This window comes from Eupeodes corollae, chromosome 1, assembly GCF_945859685.1.
Source record: "Eupeodes corollae chromosome 1, idEupCoro1.1, whole genome shotgun sequence".
NCBI classification, from domain to species: Eukaryota; Metazoa; Arthropoda; class Insecta; order Diptera; family Syrphidae; genus Eupeodes; species Eupeodes corollae.
Window position 1 is genome coordinate 35,158,050 of NC_079147.1, and position 22,164 is coordinate 35,180,213.

Consider the following 22,164-nt stretch of genomic DNA (forward strand, 5'->3'; position numbering starts at 1 on the left):
AACGAGTGCTTGAAGGCACTCGTAAATAAAAATACGAGTATCGTTTTTTTACGATTACGCAATTTTAAAAATACGCGCTTCTGCAATCGTTTTTTATAATCGCAATTTCACAAATACTCCGTATAAAAACGATAATCGTTTTTCATAATAACCCCCCAGAGGTTCGCCATGCTTTCAAATCAAACAAAACACTTGACCATTGTTTTACTAAGCTCAAGACGGAACTTGATATTTCTAGCCTAATTAACAGTAAGTGCTGCCAGGCGCCATCTGACATTTTTAACGGAAAGATTGACATTTTTAACCATAACCGTCTACGGAACATGCTTCACTTAAGAGCGATTTATGTTATTGACAGTGCTTGAAAAATGCATCTCGGGCAAAAAATGGAATTAACATAATTTTCGACGTGGATTATCAAGACAAGAGAGTAGCGATGAACTTAGTTTTTTCTACAGCGATAAAGCACCATCCTATAACACTGTACAAAACTGGTATTACGAATTCAATCATGGTCGTCGTTCACGATTGGTGAAGGAAATTGTGAAAAAATACTGTCAAGGTGTATCAAAGGCTTTGTATAATATCTACACAGGTGACGAATCATGGATCTATGCGTATGAACCCCGAAATAAAACATTAATCGACTGCATGGGTCTTCCAAGATGACCCAAATCCAACAAAAGTTGTTCGCGGAAGAAGTACATCGAAGCAAATGATTGCCCTTTTCTGTTTCTTCGGCATTACCGGGCACGTAGCGACAGTAGCCTTAGAGCAACGCAAGTCGGTCAATTCTGAATGGTATACGACAGTTTGTTTCCCAGAAGTCATCGGAGAAATTCGAAAAAAGCAGAAAAAGAGGCGAATCATTCTTCATCATGACAATGCAAGCTCTCACACATCGGCTCAAACAAGGGAATTTTTGACCAGCCAAAACATCTAATTAATGGGTCATCCGCCATACAGTCCTCATTTGGCACCCAATGACTTCTTTTTATTCCCGCACATTAAAAACAAATGGGCGGACACCGTTTGTCGACCCCGTTGATGCATTCAAAAACTATGTTTGGAGGTACCCCAATCGGAGTTGAAAAAGTGCTACGAAAATTGGTTTCAAACGCTTGCAAAAGTGTATTGCTCTTCATGGAGAATATTTTAAAAAACAATTAAACCAATTTTAATTGTTATTCTTTGTTTTTTTTTTTTTCATTATTAGGCCAGAAATATAAGTAGCAACCCTCGTATTAAATTGTTTTCCTATTTTTCTTGGGTGAGCAAACTATTGTATTTGTATCCCATTGATTAAACTAAGATCATTTGTATATTTTATTGTGTTAATTAAGCTCCCCTGAAGAAGGCAGAAACCCGTGCCGAAACGTTGTTAAAGTTCATGTAACTTAATTGTTTCATTGCGAAAATTACAGCGTCCAAAAAAAGAATAAAAAAGCCGACGGAAAACTATACTTCCACTAATCACAACTATTACACAAATTGGTCAGTAAATTAACTCAATAATAGAAATGTTGACATTATAGTTACTAGGAGTTTGTTTGAATGTGAACATCTTCAAAGCTATTATATAGAATTTGATAAGTATTGTTTCTAGACAACATTGAATTACTCGAGATTACAACAAACAGTGAAAATTCATTTCGCCGGGATCGTTTTCGTTGGTTACGCCACATTTTCTAAATTACATTTTTCATTGCAAACCATGTAGAAAAACCTATAATCTAAAAAAAGAACAAATAAAATAAAAACAATCTTTTTTCTATATACAAATAAATTTGTTTTCTATATTTTTTGTTTTTGTTTTATTTTACACATTATATTATTTTTTTTTTCAACAATTTGCCTTAGAAGTCATCTTTTTTTTTGACAAACTTTTATCGGCGATATCACAGTGACACCAAGGAATGCTCTCCCTCGTCATAGCGCCGAAGAAGAGCTGAAACCGTGAATAAAAAGACTTACCTGCTTTTAGTAATGTCTTCCTTTTACCAGGAGGGTAATGGTTTAATAATTGTAGCTCGCTTGAAGAAAAAGAAAGAAAGGGAAAATATTTTTGTTTAAGAATCTGGATCAAAACTCCATTAATTCTAAGGTTTTTTTTGCAATACCTATCTAAATTATGTTAATAGTGCTCCTTTAGTGTTTCTCATATAGTATATAATACTGAGATCTCAATTTTTGAAACAATTGCACTTATTAATATTTTTTTTTTGAGGACTATTTAACGTTTTTTGTTTTATATGTATAGGCTCTTTTTGATTGATAAATTAAGTCCTTTTTAAAATGATAATTTAGCTGGAAATCAATAACTAATAGTGTAGTTAAACGGGAGTTTTTACAGAGCCTCTTATCTTTATACACACGAAGTTAAGTTTATCAATATTTAAATGTTGTGCGCCCTTATAGTTAGTATGCTTAAAATATTGTTCCTTAAATATTGGATGAAGTAGTCAAATTAGGAGCATTTCTTAAAGTTTCTATTAGTTTATACTATCAAAAAAAAAAGGTAAATAAATTGATATAATTGACGACAATAAAGCATAAGAACTGTTTAGAGTGTGATATTTAAAGAGGATGTTGTATACAAAACATATAAGCATAACAAGCAGTCATCCGGTTGATGAAAAACAATTATTATTATTTACATTTCTTTCAAACCAAGTCTTGGAAATCCAAAGCAAAATTAAACAATGATGAAAGAGAGACATAACACAACACACAATGGCTGTTGACACCACGAAAGAAATAGTCTGTTCTATTAGATAAACTATTCAATGATTTAATAATTGTGCAATTCAAGGGGATACCAGCATTATATCCGTTCAGAATTTAAAATACGCTTTTATTATAATTGGAGTAATATAACTCCCTCTTCCCACAACAATAAACTAAAACCGGCCCGATACCTATATCAGGAAGTGTGTAATGTAAACTATTATGTAGAGCAGTTCCCTTCCACGTCGTTTTTTCGTCACATTGTAGACCGGACGGACCTCGATTTCCATGTTAGTGTGTATTAATTTACAGGGTTGACTTTACGCACTCAGTTGTGAAGAGTTAATTTCGAATGTTGTTGTATATGATCAGTTAAGCAGCTTATCTCACTTTAATACATTTTCAAACTTCCTTGAACGATCTTCTTGCTACTCCTTACTTAAACGTCTACAAATTCGGTCCAAGGCTCAAGCTAATCATACTCATAGTCGCCCTCATAATCACACCTCGTAACTTCACATTAAAAATGTTGTTTGAAATCCATTTTCTGTAAAATTTTCTTTACCGTTGTTCAGCCCAATTGTGAATTTTACGTGAACAAGATTTCACCCGAAAAAAATCCCTTTTTTTATTCGCCTATTGTGAGTTTCGGGTGAAACAAATTAGTGTTAAAAAAAAAAAACAAAATAATACAACAACTTTTATTTATTTATATTTATGTTAGGAGCAAATCAATCAATTCAAAAAAATGTGAAATGCTGCTCAATAAAATGCAGGAAAACCCTGAAATAGCGGCTTTGTAAAAGAAAGCAAGGACAAAATCAATGCATTTTGTAAGCGGATCACTTTGGAACTCAACAGCGCAGGGCCTTCAATCAAAATTGAGTTCGAATGGAAAAAGTTAAAGACTCACTTTTATTTTGTGTGCTAACTCAAAAAAAGAAATGTTTTATTTTTTAATCAGGTTTGGAATGACGAATTCAGGATTTGTTTGACACAATTGAAGTTTATGAAGATCAAAACCAACCAGGCGCTGAAGCCTGCAGGTGAAGTTGCACCTGAAAATAGCAGCGACCAAGCAACCACTACTGCTTCGACCAGCAGAAATGCCAGGAAACAAAAGATTGGGAAAATGATTACCCTAGAAGTTGTCATGGAGGAGCTTCAAACTCATTAGGTGAAGCCATATCTATTATGAAAGATCATAACAAGAACATGGAAAGTAGTGACGACAAAAAAAATCATGTAAAAGAGGAGATGCGACACCATTACGAAATGGAACATTTCAGAAGGATAGAAATTGAAGAATTGATAAACAAAAATCGTAAGATGATTCAGCTGGAGGAGTTGAAAGCTAATAATAATAATTTTGTTTATTTTTTGGATCTATATTTAATCCTTTGCTCTTATCACAAAACAATTTTTTTGTGTCACTTTATTCACCCCTATCATGAATTCCATCGTAATCGGAGATTTTTACGAATCCCGAAAAACTGTATCATGAAATCCGTTCGTAGTGGAAAATCTCATACAATTTTGCATTACGAACGGATTTCATGATACAGTTTTTCTGGATTCGTAAAAATTTCCGATTACGATGGAATTCATGATAGGCCTAATTAAATTCTTGCTGGTGTCAAAACAAAAATACACTTTACTAGGTTTGTTCATTTTCTAAACACGAATATTCTCACATGTTTAAGAAACTGAGAAGGAAATTTTGCATTTTTACAGAATAAGTTGGAAATGGATTTAAAAACGTGTTTTCACTATGAGTTTCCTCAATTTTAACAGGAAATTGCAGCACTACATACATTTATTTTATTTTTTATATTCAACAGGGAAAGTTGGTTCAGATATAATTCTCTGTTTTTATCAGAGATTGGGAAATTTATTGCGAGCTCAGCTCTTTGAACACGTTAATTATTCGAACTGTCCGTCCTGATTCGAAGTGAAATTTTATTCGAGCGACACTCGCAATAACTCTTAAAAATCCGGGCGAACACAAATATTTCGGGCGAACGATTTTCCGGTCGAAACTCACAATAAAGCTGATTATATTTCTTTATATAATTTCTAAGAGTTTTAAATCAATACACATATTCTTTGTGAGATTTTGGAATTTGTGTGTTTGCGAGGTTTGCTTATGAGGCCGACGATATATAAGATTTTAGGAATAATTATTAAAAAATAAAGATATATCAATATTATAAATATACATACCTATGATACCACCATAATATAAATATTTATATAAATTTATAATATTTATATAATATATATTATAAAGCTGCTGCATAATGTAGTAATAAAATAAATAAGAATGCTCCTGTTCTAGGATTTTGAATTTAGTATTTATATAATGCGAACCGCAATAAACTTATATATTTATTATTTCAATTTTAAATATTTATTATATAAATAATTTTACATATATAATTCCAGACATCAATTTATCCGTCATGTTTTTTGTTTTTCTTTCTTTTGTTTTGTATGTAATTTTAATGTGTGTGTTTTTTTTTTAATATTAATGGAAAGTTATTGGGTATACAAAATATTCGTAAAAAAAAGATAATGAAAAATAACACATTTTTTCTCCCTACAAACAACACCTCAAGGTTTTTAATAATTCAAATAAAATGTTTTTTTTTTTTTTTTGTTTTTCTTATCGAATGGCTCCTTTACTTTTAGTTCCGATTTCACTGCTATTGTATCATATTCAATCATATTTGTTTTTGTTAATGAAAGTCTTCTCCTCAAATATATTTTCTACGCATGGATATGTGTCTTGTGTGGAATATATTTTCTGTTATAATTGTTGTTTGAATTCAAATTTTATATTTTTTTCAGTATTTTTTTAAAAAAGTAGTGTTTTTTGTTTTTTTTTATATATATAGTTATAATTCTTAAGAGATCCTTAAATTTAATCTGCGACCTTATTTCTGAAGGGATAGAGATAAACACATGACGTCACTTTTGTTCTGGTATTTTTTTTAAAGTTTTTTTTTTCATATAATTAGGTATACATCTTACATGCCTAAAGTAAAAAAGATAAGATATTTATAGAGAAATATATATTATATATATAAGATAATATAAAATATAATATAATTATTAAATATATAAATCAACTAATAATACCCAAACCCACCCCCCTTCGTCTGAATTTGAAGTTCGTTTTTAAGTTGGTAGAAGGTTTACAATGAAAGCAATATCACTAATAGCTGATACGATCCGAATGAAATCTTGATATATTTCCCGATCTTTTTAAAATATACGAAGCTTGTCCAAAAAGTAAAATGAATTTTAATTCCAATTCGATCAATCTTTAATATTTTCTAATGTTCACAATTTAGCCGAAATGTTTTTCATCAATAAAGCAATTTTTTATTTTTTCTGGAAGACATAGGTAAGAAATGCTGTGATAATTTGGCTATTTCCTAGTGTCGGAAAAACAACGGGTTAATCATTTTGCGGTTTCAGTGCTGGAAATCGACATCTGTCAAACCAATTTTTTTTTAGTTGAGTCTGACATTTACGAAAATGGATCGCTTTACTATCGCATAACGCATTCAAATCGTTAAAACCTACAAAAGTGGTGATTCGGCTACAGCCTGGCACACTCTGGTAAGAACTATCGAATACTCCCTAGAGCAAAAGGAATATGCTATGGTGGCCTTCCTAGATATTGAGGGCGCTTTCAACAACGTTGACACATCCGCTATCACTTCTGCTATGACAACCCTAAACGTTGAATACTCACTCTGTGAGTTGATTAATCTAATGCTAAAAAGCAGGATCATCAACTCTAAGATAGGGAATTTTTGTACGAAAAGGTCTGTCAGTAGAGGCACTCCGCAAGGTGGTGTTCTGTCCTCCCTCTCCTGCGGAACATAGTGGTTAACGAACTACTAATATCCCTTGAGAGGGAAGGCTACAGAGTAGTTGCATATGCCGATGATGTTGCTATCGCACCGTCACAGGAGAACATCCTAATACACTGAGAGACCTCCTCCAAAATGCACTCAATATGCTCATAAGATGGGCTGATCACTGCGGACTTAGTATAAATCCTCAAAAAACAGACCTCGTCCATTTTAAACGGAAATACAAGACCCCAGTTAACATACCTCCTTCAATAAAAGTTGTACCACTAATTTTTACCAATGAAGCCAAATATCTTGGTCTGATATTGGACAAAAAATTAAGTTGGAAACCTAATATTCAGGAAAGAGTTAAAAAAGCTACAGCAGCTCTTTTCCTTTGCAAGAAAGCCATAGGAAGAAAATGGGGTTTTCAACCTCGCATAACCTCCTACTGGGTATACACATCGGTCATCTGACCAATACTTATGTACTACGACAAACTCGGCAGAATCTAACGCACTGCATGTCTCTGCATAAGCGGGGCATTGGGAACCACACCCTCAGCAGCGTTAGACACTGTCCTCCATTTGACACCCTTCGACATATTCAGCAAACAAGTGGCAGCGAGTACAGCTAGCTTAGACTCAACGCCTCATCTCAATGGAAAAACAACAATGTGGGGCATTCCATCTTTTTGAACCTCTATGGTTCTATACCAAAGTACCTACATTTTTATACATGGATCCAAGACAAATGAGGGAGTTGGTAGTGGTGTGTACTCAGAAAAGCTTAATCTAATCATCTCATTCCGCCTCCCTAATCATTGTAGCGTCTTCCAAGCGGAAATTTTAACGATCAAAGAGGTTCTCTCCTGGCTAAGAGAAAACGTGATATCAACTTCTGATATCCGCATCTTTCTTACAGTCAGGCTGCTATTAAATCTCTTGACGGTGTCTCAACAAAATCTCAAACGGCCCTCGATTGTCGATCGTCTCTTATGGAAATGGCGCATCAATTTAACATTCACCTCTGTTGGGTGCCGGGCCACAGAGACATCACAGGACATTGAAGAGCTAAAAATCACTCGCTAAAAATGGAACCGTCATACCTATTTCACCTGAAAGGGTGAAGCTAGGTATCCCGATTGCTACATGTAAACTTCTGCTAAAAAAAAAAAACAGCTTTTGCGATAACACTTCACTTCACTGGACCTAAAGCGCTCTAAAGACTTGTTATCTTAAAGCAGACTTCATATTAGCTCCCTAATAGGTGTCCTTACGGGACACTGTCTTATAGGCAGACACGTCATACGTCTTATGGACGAGGAAGAAGAAACAATCTCTCACCTTCTCTGCACTTGCCCTTCCCTTTCACTAAGACGCAGATGCAAACTTCATCTGGGAGACTACTCTTTTGATAATCCCAGTGAACTAGCTAAAAAGGATATTAAATATCTTCATCGCTTTACAAAAAGCTCAAGATGATTCCACTAGCAAGAAGTAGATTCATGTGGTGTCACAATGGGCCTTTTCTTTTGGCCTAAGTGCGTGGATTCTGAATCCGCAGCCACTTTAACCTAACCTAACATACAGCCACATATCGTGCTTTAAGAGATTATCGTCCAACTACGCATAGCAATTGGCATTTCGATCTACACCTACATCTATATAAAATTCCAGCTCAACTGAAGCCAGCTGACCGATCACAACGCCGCCGTAGATACGCCGATGGAACCACTGTCACCTTAAATTCGGAGCGTTATGGTCATAACAGACTTTTTTTTCCTGTTATAGAATACGACTTGGGGAATATGTAGTTTTTACAATTCGAGCGAATATGGATTTATTGAAAGAGACATTTCCTGGCCGGGTAGTTTTTCGTTGGACTTTTATGGGGCTATTCGAAAGACGGTATTTATACAGATACCCCTTTAACTCTTGAGCACTTAAAAACCAACATTCGTCAAGTAATGCCTGACACACCGGATCAATACTTGTCAAAAATTGGTCGAAACTTAATTCAAAATATTCGATTCTTGATGAACCAACGTTTAGTCTTTATAATAAAAAAGGAAATATCATGAAGAAAAACATTTTATGTGTTTTATTTACGTTTACTTTTGAAACCGCAAAAAAGAATAACCCTGTATACAAATACAATTAATAAACAAATCACGAAAGTAACTTAGGGCAGAGTACGTACTTAATATAACTTAAGTGTTTAGAAGTGGTTCAGAGAAGTTTTCACAGAAGTAACTGCTCCACACATAAGAAACATTTAAAAACACAGAAATATTGAAGGACGATTGAGAATTATTGTCAAATCAATACAGTTGTTGAGATTGACATCCAGTTATTGGGTTATTCAAGGTCTTAAGGGTGATACAAAAGATTTAACATTCTGCGAACAAAAAAAAAAAAAAAAAAACAATCATAGGACGACGACGTTTTTTCATTATTAAGAAGATAAAAGCTAGAGGATATTTAAAATTCACTTTAGTTTTTGAACACCACGTATATATTTATAACGTTGTACAAATTTAATTCGGATCATATCAAGGGAATTATATCTTTTTATCATCCGCAATATTTTGTTTGTTGTTGTTTTTAATTGATTACTAAATTAATGTTTGTGTTAAAATAGTCAAAACTTGGAACTTTCCATTAACATTGATAAAAGTCCCAATTGTTTGGTTTTATATATTTTTTTCCGACAGATTATGCATTTGGTGAGTGCAAGGCATACAAGATACTAGTTGACCTAGAATGAATATTGTCGGCATAAGAAAATTCTGCCCGAACGGCAAAACTCACCAAATTGAAAACTGTCAGGAGTCAATTATAAAAAGAAGTACACTTAGAACTTTGTTTTTGAAACCAATGTTCTTGAAAAACTTGTGTTTTAATAGCATATTCTAATATTCAAAGTTAAAATGAATGACCATACAAAAAAAAAATACCCTGGGGTTACATTTTGTTTGTGTTTTTAAATCTATCTCGTTATAAAATATTTAATAAAAAAGCACAATAAGATATTACAAAAAAAAATAATAATAATAATTAAATTCGAGCCATTTTCTACTTTCTCATTATGTTTTGATAGCAGCATTAGGTATATGCAAACAAATATAATAAATATACTCGTACATACATCATAAGTATACTTAATAGAAAAATATGTATACAAAAATTTATCTTGACCATATTGCGCAACAAAAATATCATTAGTAGGACAACAAATTGCAAACATACCTGCAAATATATATTTTTAATATTGCCGATTTGAAGCATGTCCTGAGGAAACGCCACCACTTTTAGCTGGTGCGTAATTATCTGTAGGCTGCTGCGTACTATATGAATTATAGTAGCTTTGACCTGAAAATATTATTATACTTTGATAGCAGCTTCTCTTAGTTGTGTGTCGTCCTTATACAAAAAACAACAAACAAACAAACAAAAATAAAACAACAAATTCCTATGTATAAATGTTTTAAAAACACATAAAATGTTTGTTTTGTTAGTAGGCAGTAGTATAGTAGGGACACACATTAGGTCATAGACGAACACAACAAAAAGGAGATAAAAAACAAATCTAAAAGCTGAATAACAACAACAACAATAATAAGAGAAATATCCATTCTCTCATCTCATATTATATTATTTTGTTTATATAAGCGATGAATGACAAAATGGATTGCTTAGGTATATAATAAGAGTCAAGTTATGATGAAATTTTTGTTGCAACAATTGAATTATGTCAGTAGAAAAACAAAAGAAGCTGGAAACCTATCTCATACCCACAGAGAAAAAAGTGTCAACAAAATTAACAAAAAATGATCCCCCAATTATAGAGAAGTAGTCAACAAATCTTGTTAAGATTTCTTACCATAATTATTTCCTGCCGCTACACCATACGGATTCATACGATTTCCACCTAAATTACCGGCCTTTGTTGGACCACCATTATAAGCTTGTTGATACTCACTGCCAAAATTACCACCAGCCCAACTAGTGGGTGGTGCTGCACCAGCTGGTGGACCTTGAGGTGGAACTGCAGCAGGTGGACCATATGCGGGCGCCTGATTCCATCCTCCTTGGTAAGCTGATGGGGCGGCATTCCAACCATTGGCTGTGTTTTGTGGTGGATAACTATAAGCTTGGGGTGGAACAGCACCTGCTGGTGGTGGTTGAGCGTATGCATTTGCATAATTGTTCATTCCCCAGCCATTATTTGCATAGCCTTGCGGCGCAGGTGCCATATTGTTTGGCATTGCATATTGTCCATTATTTTGCGGTGCCATGTTACCGGCTCCTTGTTGTAATTGTTGATGTTTTCGCATAACTTCTTGTTTGTAGACGGATTTCTTAACGTCCACAAATACATATTTAATTGTGTGGTTCTTTTTTACTAAAAATAAAAAGAAGAAAACACAAATAAATTGTTTGTTTATAATTTATATAATTATAATTATATAAAATTATTATAATTAAAGAAAATTATTATCATAATTTTGTGCATTTAAAATTGTTGCAAGTTCCTTCTCCTTCTATTTAAAAATATCTTACTCAAAAGCTTAACATTAAATCGACTAACAGTCCTATTCTGCTATTCATCTGGGGGAATTTTACTTGAATCTTCACTAATCATTATTCTGCTATTCATTCGAAGTGAATCTGTGTATGTCGGTAACGTCGGTAATACCGCGCAGTATTCTTCTATTCTATTCATTCTATACAATTCAGATCCGCATATAAAATGCAGCGGATTTTTCATTTGAGGTCTGATGTAAGTGAAAACTAAATTATTGCTAAATTTAGAATATTTGTTTTATAAATAAAAGAATATTAACATTTTTAGGGGAAGGAAGACACTTTTTAACAAATGCTGCCCATTTCCAAAAATTACCCTAATTATTCTGTTTGGATGGATTGATTAAACTTAATTTTTGTATGAATCAAAACAATTTATCCAACATTCCCAAGATTTTTACATGAACAGCTGTTTATTTGAATGTCAAATTGGTTTAGGATAATGTAGTTCACCCGATGGATAGCAGAATGAAAAGGCATTGTGAAAGGGAATCGAATGGGTGAATAACAGAATAGGGCTGTACGAATAGTTTCATACTAAACGGATGTGTTTTATAAGCTATTTCACTTCAATTCTATAAAAATAAATTCTAAATGCTGTAAACGCTTAAAAATTATTTCTGACACGCATAAACTCCCATTGTGACTGTTGTAACATCAACAAAAAAGATTTAAAAACTATAAAATCTAATAAAAATGTATTCTTTAAATGTCATAAGTGTATAAATGTCTCACTACAAATTTGTTTTAATAAATTGAGAAAAATCTCTGAGTATTTGATTGAAAACGCTCCATTAAATTTAACATTTCTGAGTGGAACTGCAAAGTCATCAAGTACTAATACACCTAAATTGAACACAAGTCGCCAAATTCGCGGTACTACTCGTGCTCAGAGAATCCTTAAAGTTAGTGTTAATAACAAACGGCTTTCTATTTCGGATGCTAAAAAAGTTTCTAGTGCTTAATATTCGACCCCTCAATCAAAGTCATCTTGTACTCCTACTACCACGACAAAGACTCATGATAATGTCTCAAAAGAGATCGATTCATTTAAAAATGATGCTCTCATTTCAAATGCTGAAGATTTTGTTGCTGAACATGATGCTATTGTTGAATCGAAAATTAAAAGTAATTCAAAATGTTTTTGGTCTTTTTTAAAAATCGATTGGGATTCCATTAAACGTTTTGTACAAAGGGGTCTCATCTGAGGATATAGATACAATTTGCGATAATTTTGCACCATTTTTTCAATCAAACTTAATAAATTTAAATTAAAATTACGATGGAATGGCGCATTATCATTTTTTCAATGACATGGATGCTCTAAATTTATCTGTTGATGATGTGCTAGCGTTTTTATCCTCGCTTGATAATAATTACTCAGTAGCACCTGATAATTTCCCACCAATTCTCTTAAAGGAGTGTAGATACCACCTTGCTGGTCCACTTTGATACATTTTTAACCTATCTTTAAGTCAAGGAATACTTTAAGACACGTCTTCTATAGTCACTCCACTCCATAAAGCAGGATCTAAAGCTCTGTCGAAAACTATAGACCTATTGCTAAGCTACACTTAGTCCCTAAAGTATTTGAAGCAATAGTAAAAAACAAATTATATTCTTTAGTTAGGAATTATATTTTAGATTTCCAACATGGATTTATGAGTGGCAAATCCTTTACTGTATGGAAAAACGATTACAAGTTGAAACTATCTATACCGATTTTTCTGTGCTAAGTTCTTAAATGGATTCAAAGTTAGTTAGTTTGGCGAAAACAATATGTTAAAATTGGTAATGTATTTTGTAAAGAAATAATGACCTTTTCCGGCGTTCCACAAGGTAGCTATCTTGGGCCGCTCCTTTTCATTGTTTTTATAAACGACCTACCGCAATATCTTCTACACACAAAATGTCTTTTGTATGCTGATGATCTCCAACTCTTCAGCATCATAAGATGTCTTGAAGATGCGGAGAACGTCGAGAAGGCCATTTTTGTTGCAAAATAAATGGGCTTTATTTTACCAACGGTAAATGGAGTGTTGTTACCTATTCAATGATCTTAAATCCCTTGTGTTTTGAATACAAACTCGGTTTTGATTCTCTGCAGAGACTTGATAGTCAGAAAGACCTAGGAGTGATTTTTGACTCTAAAATGAGTTTTTCACTTCATACAGATCATTCAATGTTGGACTTCATAATAACTTTTTAAAGATCCTTATACACTAAAAAACACTATACTCATCTCTTGCTAGACAGCTGTTAGAATATTGTTGCGTTATATGGAATCCCTACACTCAATCGAGCATTTATCGTATTGAAAAGGTTAAAAAAAAATGTACAAAGTTTGCTTTGCGTACAATTTACAAAAATTCAGATGTTCCATGTTATGAGACTAGATGTACTCTTATAGACTTAAAACCTCTAGTTTTAAGAAGAAAATTGTATTCTGTTCTTTTTGCTTATGATGTCCTGAGTTCTAATATTGATTGTCCACTGTAGTTATCAATGTTTAAAATTTACGCTCCAACTCGTAGCTTGCGCCCAAGAGATTGCGATTTTTTACATGTTCCTTTACCATAGTACAAATTACGCTAGACATAATGCAATCACAAATGCTTGTATAAATTTCAATGAATTTGAATTAACTATTGACTTTAATATAAATAAAAATGAAATTAAGAAACATGTATTGAGTGTATTGCACCGGTTTTTTTTTTTTTTAATGATTTTTGACATTACCAAATCTGAAGCTTGAGGCAATGTCTTTACGTCCTAAAAGGGTGCATGATTTCAGCTAAATCATAAAGCACCGAAGAAGTATAAATAGAAATGCTATAAATATATGGTTTAGAAATTTTAAATTTTATGTCCGTTTCCATGACGATATTTCGTCACTAATTTGTTTTCAAACTGTTTACATATTATCAACAAAACGTTGGCCACTCAAGCCACTTAAAGCAATATATAGCTAGCAACTTTTTGGAATAACCCAAACATTTTTATTCTAATGCCTATTAAAAATAAAACAGATTAGCTATGGGAGTTCCGCGTCCATTTCTATTTATAATTATTGATCCCTCATATTTAGATGCTTAAGTTCCTACCCCTATGTGGGGCATTCAACCCTTAGCAAGGTCTTTAAAGCTGTTTACTGCTTATATTCAAAATGCATGGAAATAAATCTATGAATTTATGTTTTAAGCAGCATAACTTGCTTCAACATAAAATCAAGTTGCATTACAAAAAAAATACACGAATGCGCACTCTTCCTTATTTCACCACCAAACTTAAATCTACCCTTATTTTTGTTTATTAACCATCAACCCACGCGTCTCGGATAGCATCTTATGTTCAAATCGAAAATTTAAAAAAAAAATGGATCGAAATAAAATTAACCATCAACCCACGCGTCTCGGAGAGCGTCTAATGGGCAAATCGAAAATTTAAAAAATGGATGGAAATAATAGTTTATGTTGCATCAACTTTAAAACCAGGTAAGTGAAATAAGTACAAAGTAATAATAAGCTTTAATATTATTTGAATTGGTTTCGATTAAATGTTAAATAGTGGCGAACTTTAAAGCGAATACTTCTGAAATCAAACCCTTACTTATTTATTTTCTTTATCAAAAGCAAAAGTTTGGCAAAGGAAATGATGCACTATTTCAACCTTAAAATTGTTTTGAAAGCTATCTGCCTAATTATAATATTTTATTTTTAAAGTCAGCGTAGTTTTTAGAGTCGAGCACATTTTATTTCATGTGAAATAAACAAATACAATTATTTCTTTTCTTATTTCTTATTTTGTTTTCATCTTTAAGCCTAGTACATACTTGTGAACCATCTTGTGAACCCATACAAATTTCAGTTTTTGGTTCACCCGTGAACTTGCTCGTGAAGCTGAGTGGAGAACAAAGTGGAGAGTTTTCGTTCACGGGCAATTCACGTGCAAAATGTACGGGAACTGTTGGTGAAGCTTTGACATTTGGTTTCCGCATTTTAAAGTTTGTGGCTGCTTGCGCGTTGTTCTAAAAAAAAAGTTAAAATGGTGTCATATGAAATAGAGTACCTATTTGAAGATTCAACTGATGAAGTTGACGATGTTCACAACGTGTACTTACAAGTGTGTACCAGTGAGCAATATCAAAAGTTCACTTTCTCCACTGGCGAACGTTCACTTCACGAGGAAGTATGTACTAGGCTTTAATGTGTTCTGGGTTTCAACTTAAGAGTACGAGGTGTACCCGGAGTTTTTAAATTTCGCGGGTCTGGAGAGTCTGAAGGTCAAAATTTTGTTTTTATTGTGTTGGTATAATGTCCCTAAAGTATTATGCAATTTTCAGCTTCATTCACTGTTTACTTTATCTGTGGTAGTTGCTAAAGTCGACGAGTTTTTATGAGCTCGGCTATTTTTGCTTGTTTAGACAATCTTTGAACAAATAAACAATCGTATGAACAGCGCTCAGGAGCTGTTAAACGATCCAAGTTTGCTTGAAAGGTGCAAACTGGTTATGAAACATGGGTGTACGGTTATGATATCGAAACCAAAGCACAATCGTCCACCTGGAAGCATCCCCAACGAAAAAACCACGTCAAATTCGATCAAATGTGAAAGTTTGCTAACTGCTTTCTTCGATTATAATGCCATAGTGCATCGAGGGATCTTACCACCAGGTCATAAGGTTAATAAGGAGTATTACCTTGAAGTTATGCGACGTCTGCGTGAAGCAAACCGAAAAAAACGTTCAGATTTATGTAAAAACAATTAATAGCTTTTGCCCCACGATAACGCACCTGCTCACTCGTCGTTGCTTGTTCCTAATTTTTGGCCAAAAACCATACCGCAGTCATGTCCCAACCTCTATATTCACTAGATATGCCTCCGTGTAAATTTTTCCTATTTCCAAAGTTAAAGAGACCCATGAAATGACGGCGTTTTTCCTCGATCGAAGAAATAAAGGCCGATTCGCTGAGAATGATCAAGGACATATCAAAAAGTGAATATCAAGGGTGCTTCGAAGATTGGAAAAAACCCTGGCATAAGTGTATTATATATGGGGGGACTACTTTGAAGGGGACCACATTGATGTAAACGAATAAATAAGTATTTTTTGAAAAAAAAAAAACTAAAATTGCGGGTACTTTTTCAACACACCTCGTATACCCAAGCTCTGAGAATAAAATTCCAAAAAAAGAAATTGTATTTCTAAGTATGCAGGTTGCGTTTCTTTACTTAATTATAGCTTACTTGAAGCACATTCTATGGGTTCTCTATTCTTCTATTTCTTCTTATTCAGATGTTTTGATTTTTTGAGTTTTTCTATTTTTCATTTGTCATTTTATAAGAAATGAGATAAATTTGTTCTATTTTCAAGGATTTTAATTTAAATATTCAAACTTATTTTGCTCTGATAAACACTTTAGAAAATAATCTATCAGATTTTAAATTAAGAGAAACATCATAATAATAATGGAACACATAATTTCAAAACTAATTTTCTCCATTTTGTTTGTATTCCCTCTCCATAAAAGAAAACAAAAACAGTCAATGAATTTTGTAATAGTAAATGAACCTTTGCCATTTTTGTCTTTTTAAGCAGAAAGAAATTTTGTTCTCTAAATGAAAACTGTACCTACTATCTTTTCCAGAATCATTAAGAAGAAAACAAACTCTATTATCTCTTCAACCACCCCACCAGTGGGTGTAAAATGGAGTGGATTCCATAAACAAAATTATTCAAAATGAAGCTAACTTCAATCGAGAAAAAAAAAGTGCATATCTATGTATTCATTTTTTCATTAAAAATTAAACCTTCCTCAAGACTTAAACTCAAACATTAAAAAAAAAAGACTTGCCAACAATTTTTGTACGTATACACAGAATTATAAAAATAAAATAAATTTAAGTAGGATATTTAACTTACAAACTGCTTTGTCCACGGAATCATAATCGTCAAACTCCACGAACGCAAAACCACGTTTGCGGCCGGTTGTTTTATCTGTGAGAATCTTAACTCCAACTACATTTCCAAATTGTTGGAAATACTCTTCCAAACAAGGCTCATCATGGACTTCTTTTAATCCACCAACAAATATCTTCTTAACTGTAGCACTCGCTTCGGGTTTGTCTAATTCAGGGCGGGGTAGGGCTCTTTTAGCATCGACGGTCCTAATAAATTAATTTATTAAATTTAATTTAATTTAATAAAATTAAAAAAAAAAAGAAAGTCAAGTCTTCTTTTCTTTTTCTTTGTGGCCATTCTTACTTTCCGTCAATTATGTGGGGACGCGCGGCTTGCGCTTGATCGACCATTGCAGATTTGGCAAATGAAATAAAACCAAATCCCCGGGAACGTTTAGTCACTGGATCTCTCATAACTACAACATCCGTAACATCACCCCACTGTTGATAGAACGACTTAAGTGAGTCTTCTGTGGTCATTGGGGATAATCCTCCAATGAAAAGTTTTCTTAAATGCTCCATATCGGGTCCAGATTCCTCCTAATTTATGTGAAAAAATAAATTAAATTAAGGAATTTGTTGGACGCCATTTTGCAATGTGTGCTTTTTCCCCAAGCAGCTCAATCAAATGGCCATCAAAAATGATGAACTTTACGTGAAGTTAAAAATAGGTTTTTGAAAATAAATAAAACAAAAAAAAAAACAAAACACTTACCATGTTTCCGTTATTTACTGATCGATTCATGTAACTATCTTTATGCATAATTCTTTAGTTTTAAACAAAATTTGTTTTCTTTTAATAAAATTTAATAATTTCACCTGCTGCTGCAACCCTAGTCTACACAATTCACTTTTCACAAGAAATAGCAAGTAGCAAGTAAAAGTTGACGAACCGATGCCGAAGAGGAAGACCGAACCGAACTGAACAGTGAACTGAATCGAAATCGAATCGATAAAATTATTCATAAATTCATTTTTGTGTTCATTCATTTGGGAAATCCATTGTTTGCTGGAAATAACTTAATTAGTGTTAGGAGAGTGTTGGGAAAAATAACCTTTTGTGGGAAATTTTGAGTTGTAAGGAGATTGGGCCGTATTCATAGAGAATTACTAAAGTCGTGATTTCTTAGGGCCTTACCAATAATCAAATTTAGTGACGACTTATATATATTTAAGGAAGGCTTATGAACTGGCTCGCCTTGGGTGACAAGGCTCTCACAAACTTTTTAACACAATTGCTCACTGATTGTTGTGAAATGTTGTGGCAGTCCCCTGAAGTAAATAATTAAATGTTTCAATGATCATGAACCTGAGAGAATAATATTATTATTTTAACTTACCGACGTCCTTCTGATATGAACCTGCAGCCAAATATCTGATTGCTGTATACACTATTACATCTGTTGAAATAGCCCCTTTAATAGCTCTTTAATCGTTATTTTACAAAAATGACTTTTATTGGGACAAAAAAAACCTTACCTGTAGTGCCGAATAAAAACTTTTTCGTCATAATCAGCGAATTGATCTATCCTTTTCTTGTAAATTTTCCTTATTCGGGATTGTGACACCTAGTCCAAAATGTTTGTATCGTCGGAACTTATAATTAATTAGTACTTTTAATAATTTCATTTAAAAACTTTTATATTGACATTTCATAAATAAAACAAATGGCCGCGTTCGGCTACGTAACAAAAGATATCTAGATTTCTTCGTGTGGTTGTAATTCCTTGTTAAAAAACAGCTGATTACAGTTGATGCAACAAATACACAAATAAATCTGACTTTTTTGGGATCCGGAACGTATCTCCAAGTTCGGGAGAATGTCATTTCGACAACAGCTGTCTGTTTGACGTGTTTAATTTGGTTATTGGTTAACACGCAAACAAACTCGTCTCTAAAGTTTAACGTGGCTATTATCTAAACACTTGTTTAGTCAATAATTATTGGTAAGGCTCTTAATCTTTAGTTTAAAGCATATATAGGTTAAATAAACACAACTCTTATTCATAATCAATTTTCTAGCTGTGTTTGGTAAAACCCCAGGTTAAGGTTGTGCTCTACTACAATTATACTTCAAATGACAAAAAAATACTGTTATATTTCCAAACTTCTTATTTTGTGCTGTCATTGCTCAAATTGAATATCAAAAAAAGGGAGTGAAACAAAATTATTTAACAAAAAAACAAAACAAATAACAAAGAAAGTTATTAAATATTTTAGACCAACAGCAAAGAAAATATAAAACGCGGGTAGCTTGAAAACTAGTCGCAATCAAAAAAGTGATTCGCCAGCACATGAACATTGTCCACGATAAGGGAAATTATGTTACGAAGATAATAAAAAAAATCTTGGTTCGATATGAGGAGCGCTGGCTATAATAGATGCTGTTAAAACCTGAAGATTAACAGAAACGAATGAATGAATGAATGTTACCATTTCTATATCGAAATGATATCTTTGGTAGAAAGCTTTTTTATATTTTTCTTTTTCTTGGTGCAATATTTTGCTTAATTCAAACTCTCTAAGATATCTATAAATTCTTTTATTGCGGTATCAATCGTCATCGGCAGCAAGTTTACGTTACATTTATTTGTTATGATTTACTTTTTCAGTTTTTAATTTAAAAACACAGATCAAATATGACATTTGGCTGTGATAATAATTACTTAAACACAGTATTTCCTATGTTTATAATTGTTAAACCACAGGTTAAGCCCTAAATTTAGATTTAAATGTATTTATAAATAGGCTTAACTCTGGACTTGCTTAGTAACAAGTTAGCAAGAGCTTAGCAAACATCTATGAATATGCCCTATTAATTGTGATAGAGATCTCAAAGAGAAAAAATTGGAATGAGGGACGTTGAAGCTTGAAGCTTTTATTGGAACAACTAGCCACGCACCGCAATCAACAACGATTAGTAGTACCCGTGGTGTCATGATTAGTGTATAGAATTGTCATGCCAATTTTTATTGGGTACTGTCTCTTGCGTGGTATTAAAAAATCCTCTAAGAGTCATAAACTTTGCTTTGTCGAATTATCTATTCGGGTTCGGCTTAAAACTGTAGGTCGCCTCCATCCCTGACAACTTTACTCGCACATAGAAATAGTGGAGAGTTGTAAGTCACTTATTTTCACAATACAATTAATTTTTATTTATAGTTACTATTTTCGGTTATATTTTTTTTAACTTAGATGTTCGTAATTTGAGAATTGTTTAAAACAATCAGCCGGAAGTTTTCAATTTATTTTATAAAAACCTATTTTATGTTGATTGGTATTTAGATATACATGTATTCTTATATAACAAAATATGAATACAATCAAATGCCGGGAAAATTGTACCGTGCCTAAATGGAAATGATGAAAATCGCCAGCTTTAAGATATCCCGAAGTAATAATTGTTTCGACTTAAAACTCAAACTATCTTAATTAAAATAAAAATCAAAATTCCAAAGAACTAATTTATATTTTCTATTTCATACAAAAAAGTATTATAAAAATATAAACATTTCTTTATTATATTTCTTTTGAGAAATACTATAGGCAAATTAGTATTGTTTTATGGGAAATTTTCGCATAATGTGTCTACCATCACTTGAAAATGAGGGAAATTAAAATAAATCCGAACAAAGAAATGAATTTTAACCAGAGTGAAGTTAGTCAAAGTTGAAATAAGCGTCATCATTCCGAATAATTCGGAAATGGCAAATATTGATTTTACAATAAAAATAATAATGTTTGTTACTATTTAATTTTGTCAGCCATTTTTGTATTCTTCAATAACAAAATGGCTCATTCACTATTTTTTAATAGAAAAAATGTCAAACAGAAACGTCTCTTAATTATGCCTTTGTATAAAAATATACTATTTTCATCAGACATTTGTGTACCTATGTAAATAAGGAAATAATATCTTGTATAGGTGTATGGTTGCTAAACTTTGTTTTAACTTTGTTGTTTTTGGGTTCTGATTTTTAAACGTCGCTCGTTATGGTCACAATTGTCAAATGAAAAAATTCTGTAATATTTTTAGTAAACTTCACAAAAGTAATTGGCCTGTTTATATTTTAAGATTTTCATACTCCATCTGAAATATAAACAAGTTTTTTTTGCAAATTTTTCACCATTGCTATCTGAAAATAGAATTTTTAAGATTCAGTTTTTCGAGAATCTCTATCACATAATTCAAAAAGGAATGCAAGAATATTGTGTTAAAATTTTATTCTCCTGCTCCGTCAATCGGTCTCAGAAATATAAACCGAGCAATTGTTTGCCAACATTAGGTGTATTTCGCTAACATATGATAATATTTAAATTTATTTGTCAGTTTTTCTTAAAATTTCGAAGCATTAAAAACTCAACTATAAAAATACGGAAATAAAATCTTGGGATGATTAGCGCAAGAAGTTGCCTTTTTAGTGGTTCCTTCGGCAGCCTTTTTATCGTATTCTGAAATTAAAGGCATTAAAATCATCTTTTTAATTTTATACACAGACATTTTTTCTAAAACGGTTTTGACGTAATAGAATAGAAAACTTTAAGATTCACGCTTTTTTGTTTGTTTTAAGTACTCTTATAAAACAACAAAAACGATATTTTTGTATTTCAAAATCCCAAACTATCGGCTCTACTTAAAGTTGAGCTCACGAACGAAAACGTCGAGTCAATCATATTCTTGGCATGTACCTATAAGCTACATTTTATTATCGCTATCGACCGATATAGGCCATCCTAGGTATAATAAAACGATGTAGATCCAAGACATTAAACGTTCATACATATTCTTTTTTCTTACGTTTGTTTACTTTCCAAAAATGTTTTGTCTCTTTTCATTTAACTAAAGTTAATACTACCTTACCATTTTAAATATAAAATAGCCATCTACTCGCCATAAACAAAACTATTTTGAAGTTTTCTGAAATTGAAGAAAATTGAATAGAAAGCACCTATTATTTATCTAGAATGCAATAATACCCTTGCCATAATATTGTATTCTCGAAGATCTAACTTATATTTAA

The 22,164-nt window shown here is 32.6% G+C and overlaps 1 protein-coding gene across 5 annotated transcripts; it reads right to left on the bottom strand.

Annotated features, from left to right (window-relative positions):
* Window positions 1-1,826: 1,826 nt before the first annotated feature.
* Window positions 1,827-18,077, bottom strand: LOC129952790 (ribonucleoprotein RB97D-like). Of its 5 annotated transcripts, none has more exons than XM_056065624.1 (6): window positions 17,859-18,077; window positions 17,448-17,683; window positions 17,106-17,350; window positions 10,479-11,000; window positions 9,845-9,967; window positions 1,827-2,033 (listed from the first exon to the last, which is right to left on the bottom strand). In XM_056065624.1, exons 1-5 carry the CDS (start codon window positions 17,904-17,906, stop codon window positions 9,861-9,863), a joined length of 1,158 nt encoding a protein of 385 aa, XP_055921599.1. In that variant the 5' UTR covers window positions 17,907-18,077; the 3' UTR covers window positions 1,827-2,033; window positions 9,845-9,860. The 5 variants fall into 5 exon arrangements, with proteins under 5 accessions (XP_055921599.1, XP_055921626.1, XP_055921607.1 ...); XM_056065616.1 differs by lacking the exon at window positions 1,827-2,033 and adding an exon at window positions 5,060-5,764; XM_056065651.1 differs by lacking the exon at window positions 9,845-9,967 and having other exon boundaries at window positions 10,578-11,000.
* Between the last annotated feature and the right edge of the window lie 4,087 nt (window positions 18,078-22,164).

What these genes read in the sequence shown, in the direction of transcription:
- LOC129952790 (XM_056065624.1), bottom strand. Translation starts at nt 17,906, where the DNA reads ATGCATAAAGATAGTTACATGAATCGATCAGTAAATAACGGAAACATG. An exon ending in CAGTAAATAACGGAAACATG is followed by an intron (nt 17,684 to 17,858) that starts GTAAGTGTTTTG and finishes CACATAAATTAG; the next exon opens with GAGGAATCTGGACCCGATAT. An exon ending in CCCCACATAATTGACGGAAA is followed by an intron (nt 17,351 to 17,447) that starts GTAAGAATGGCC and finishes TTAATTTATTAG; the next exon opens with GACCGTCGATGCTAAAAGAG.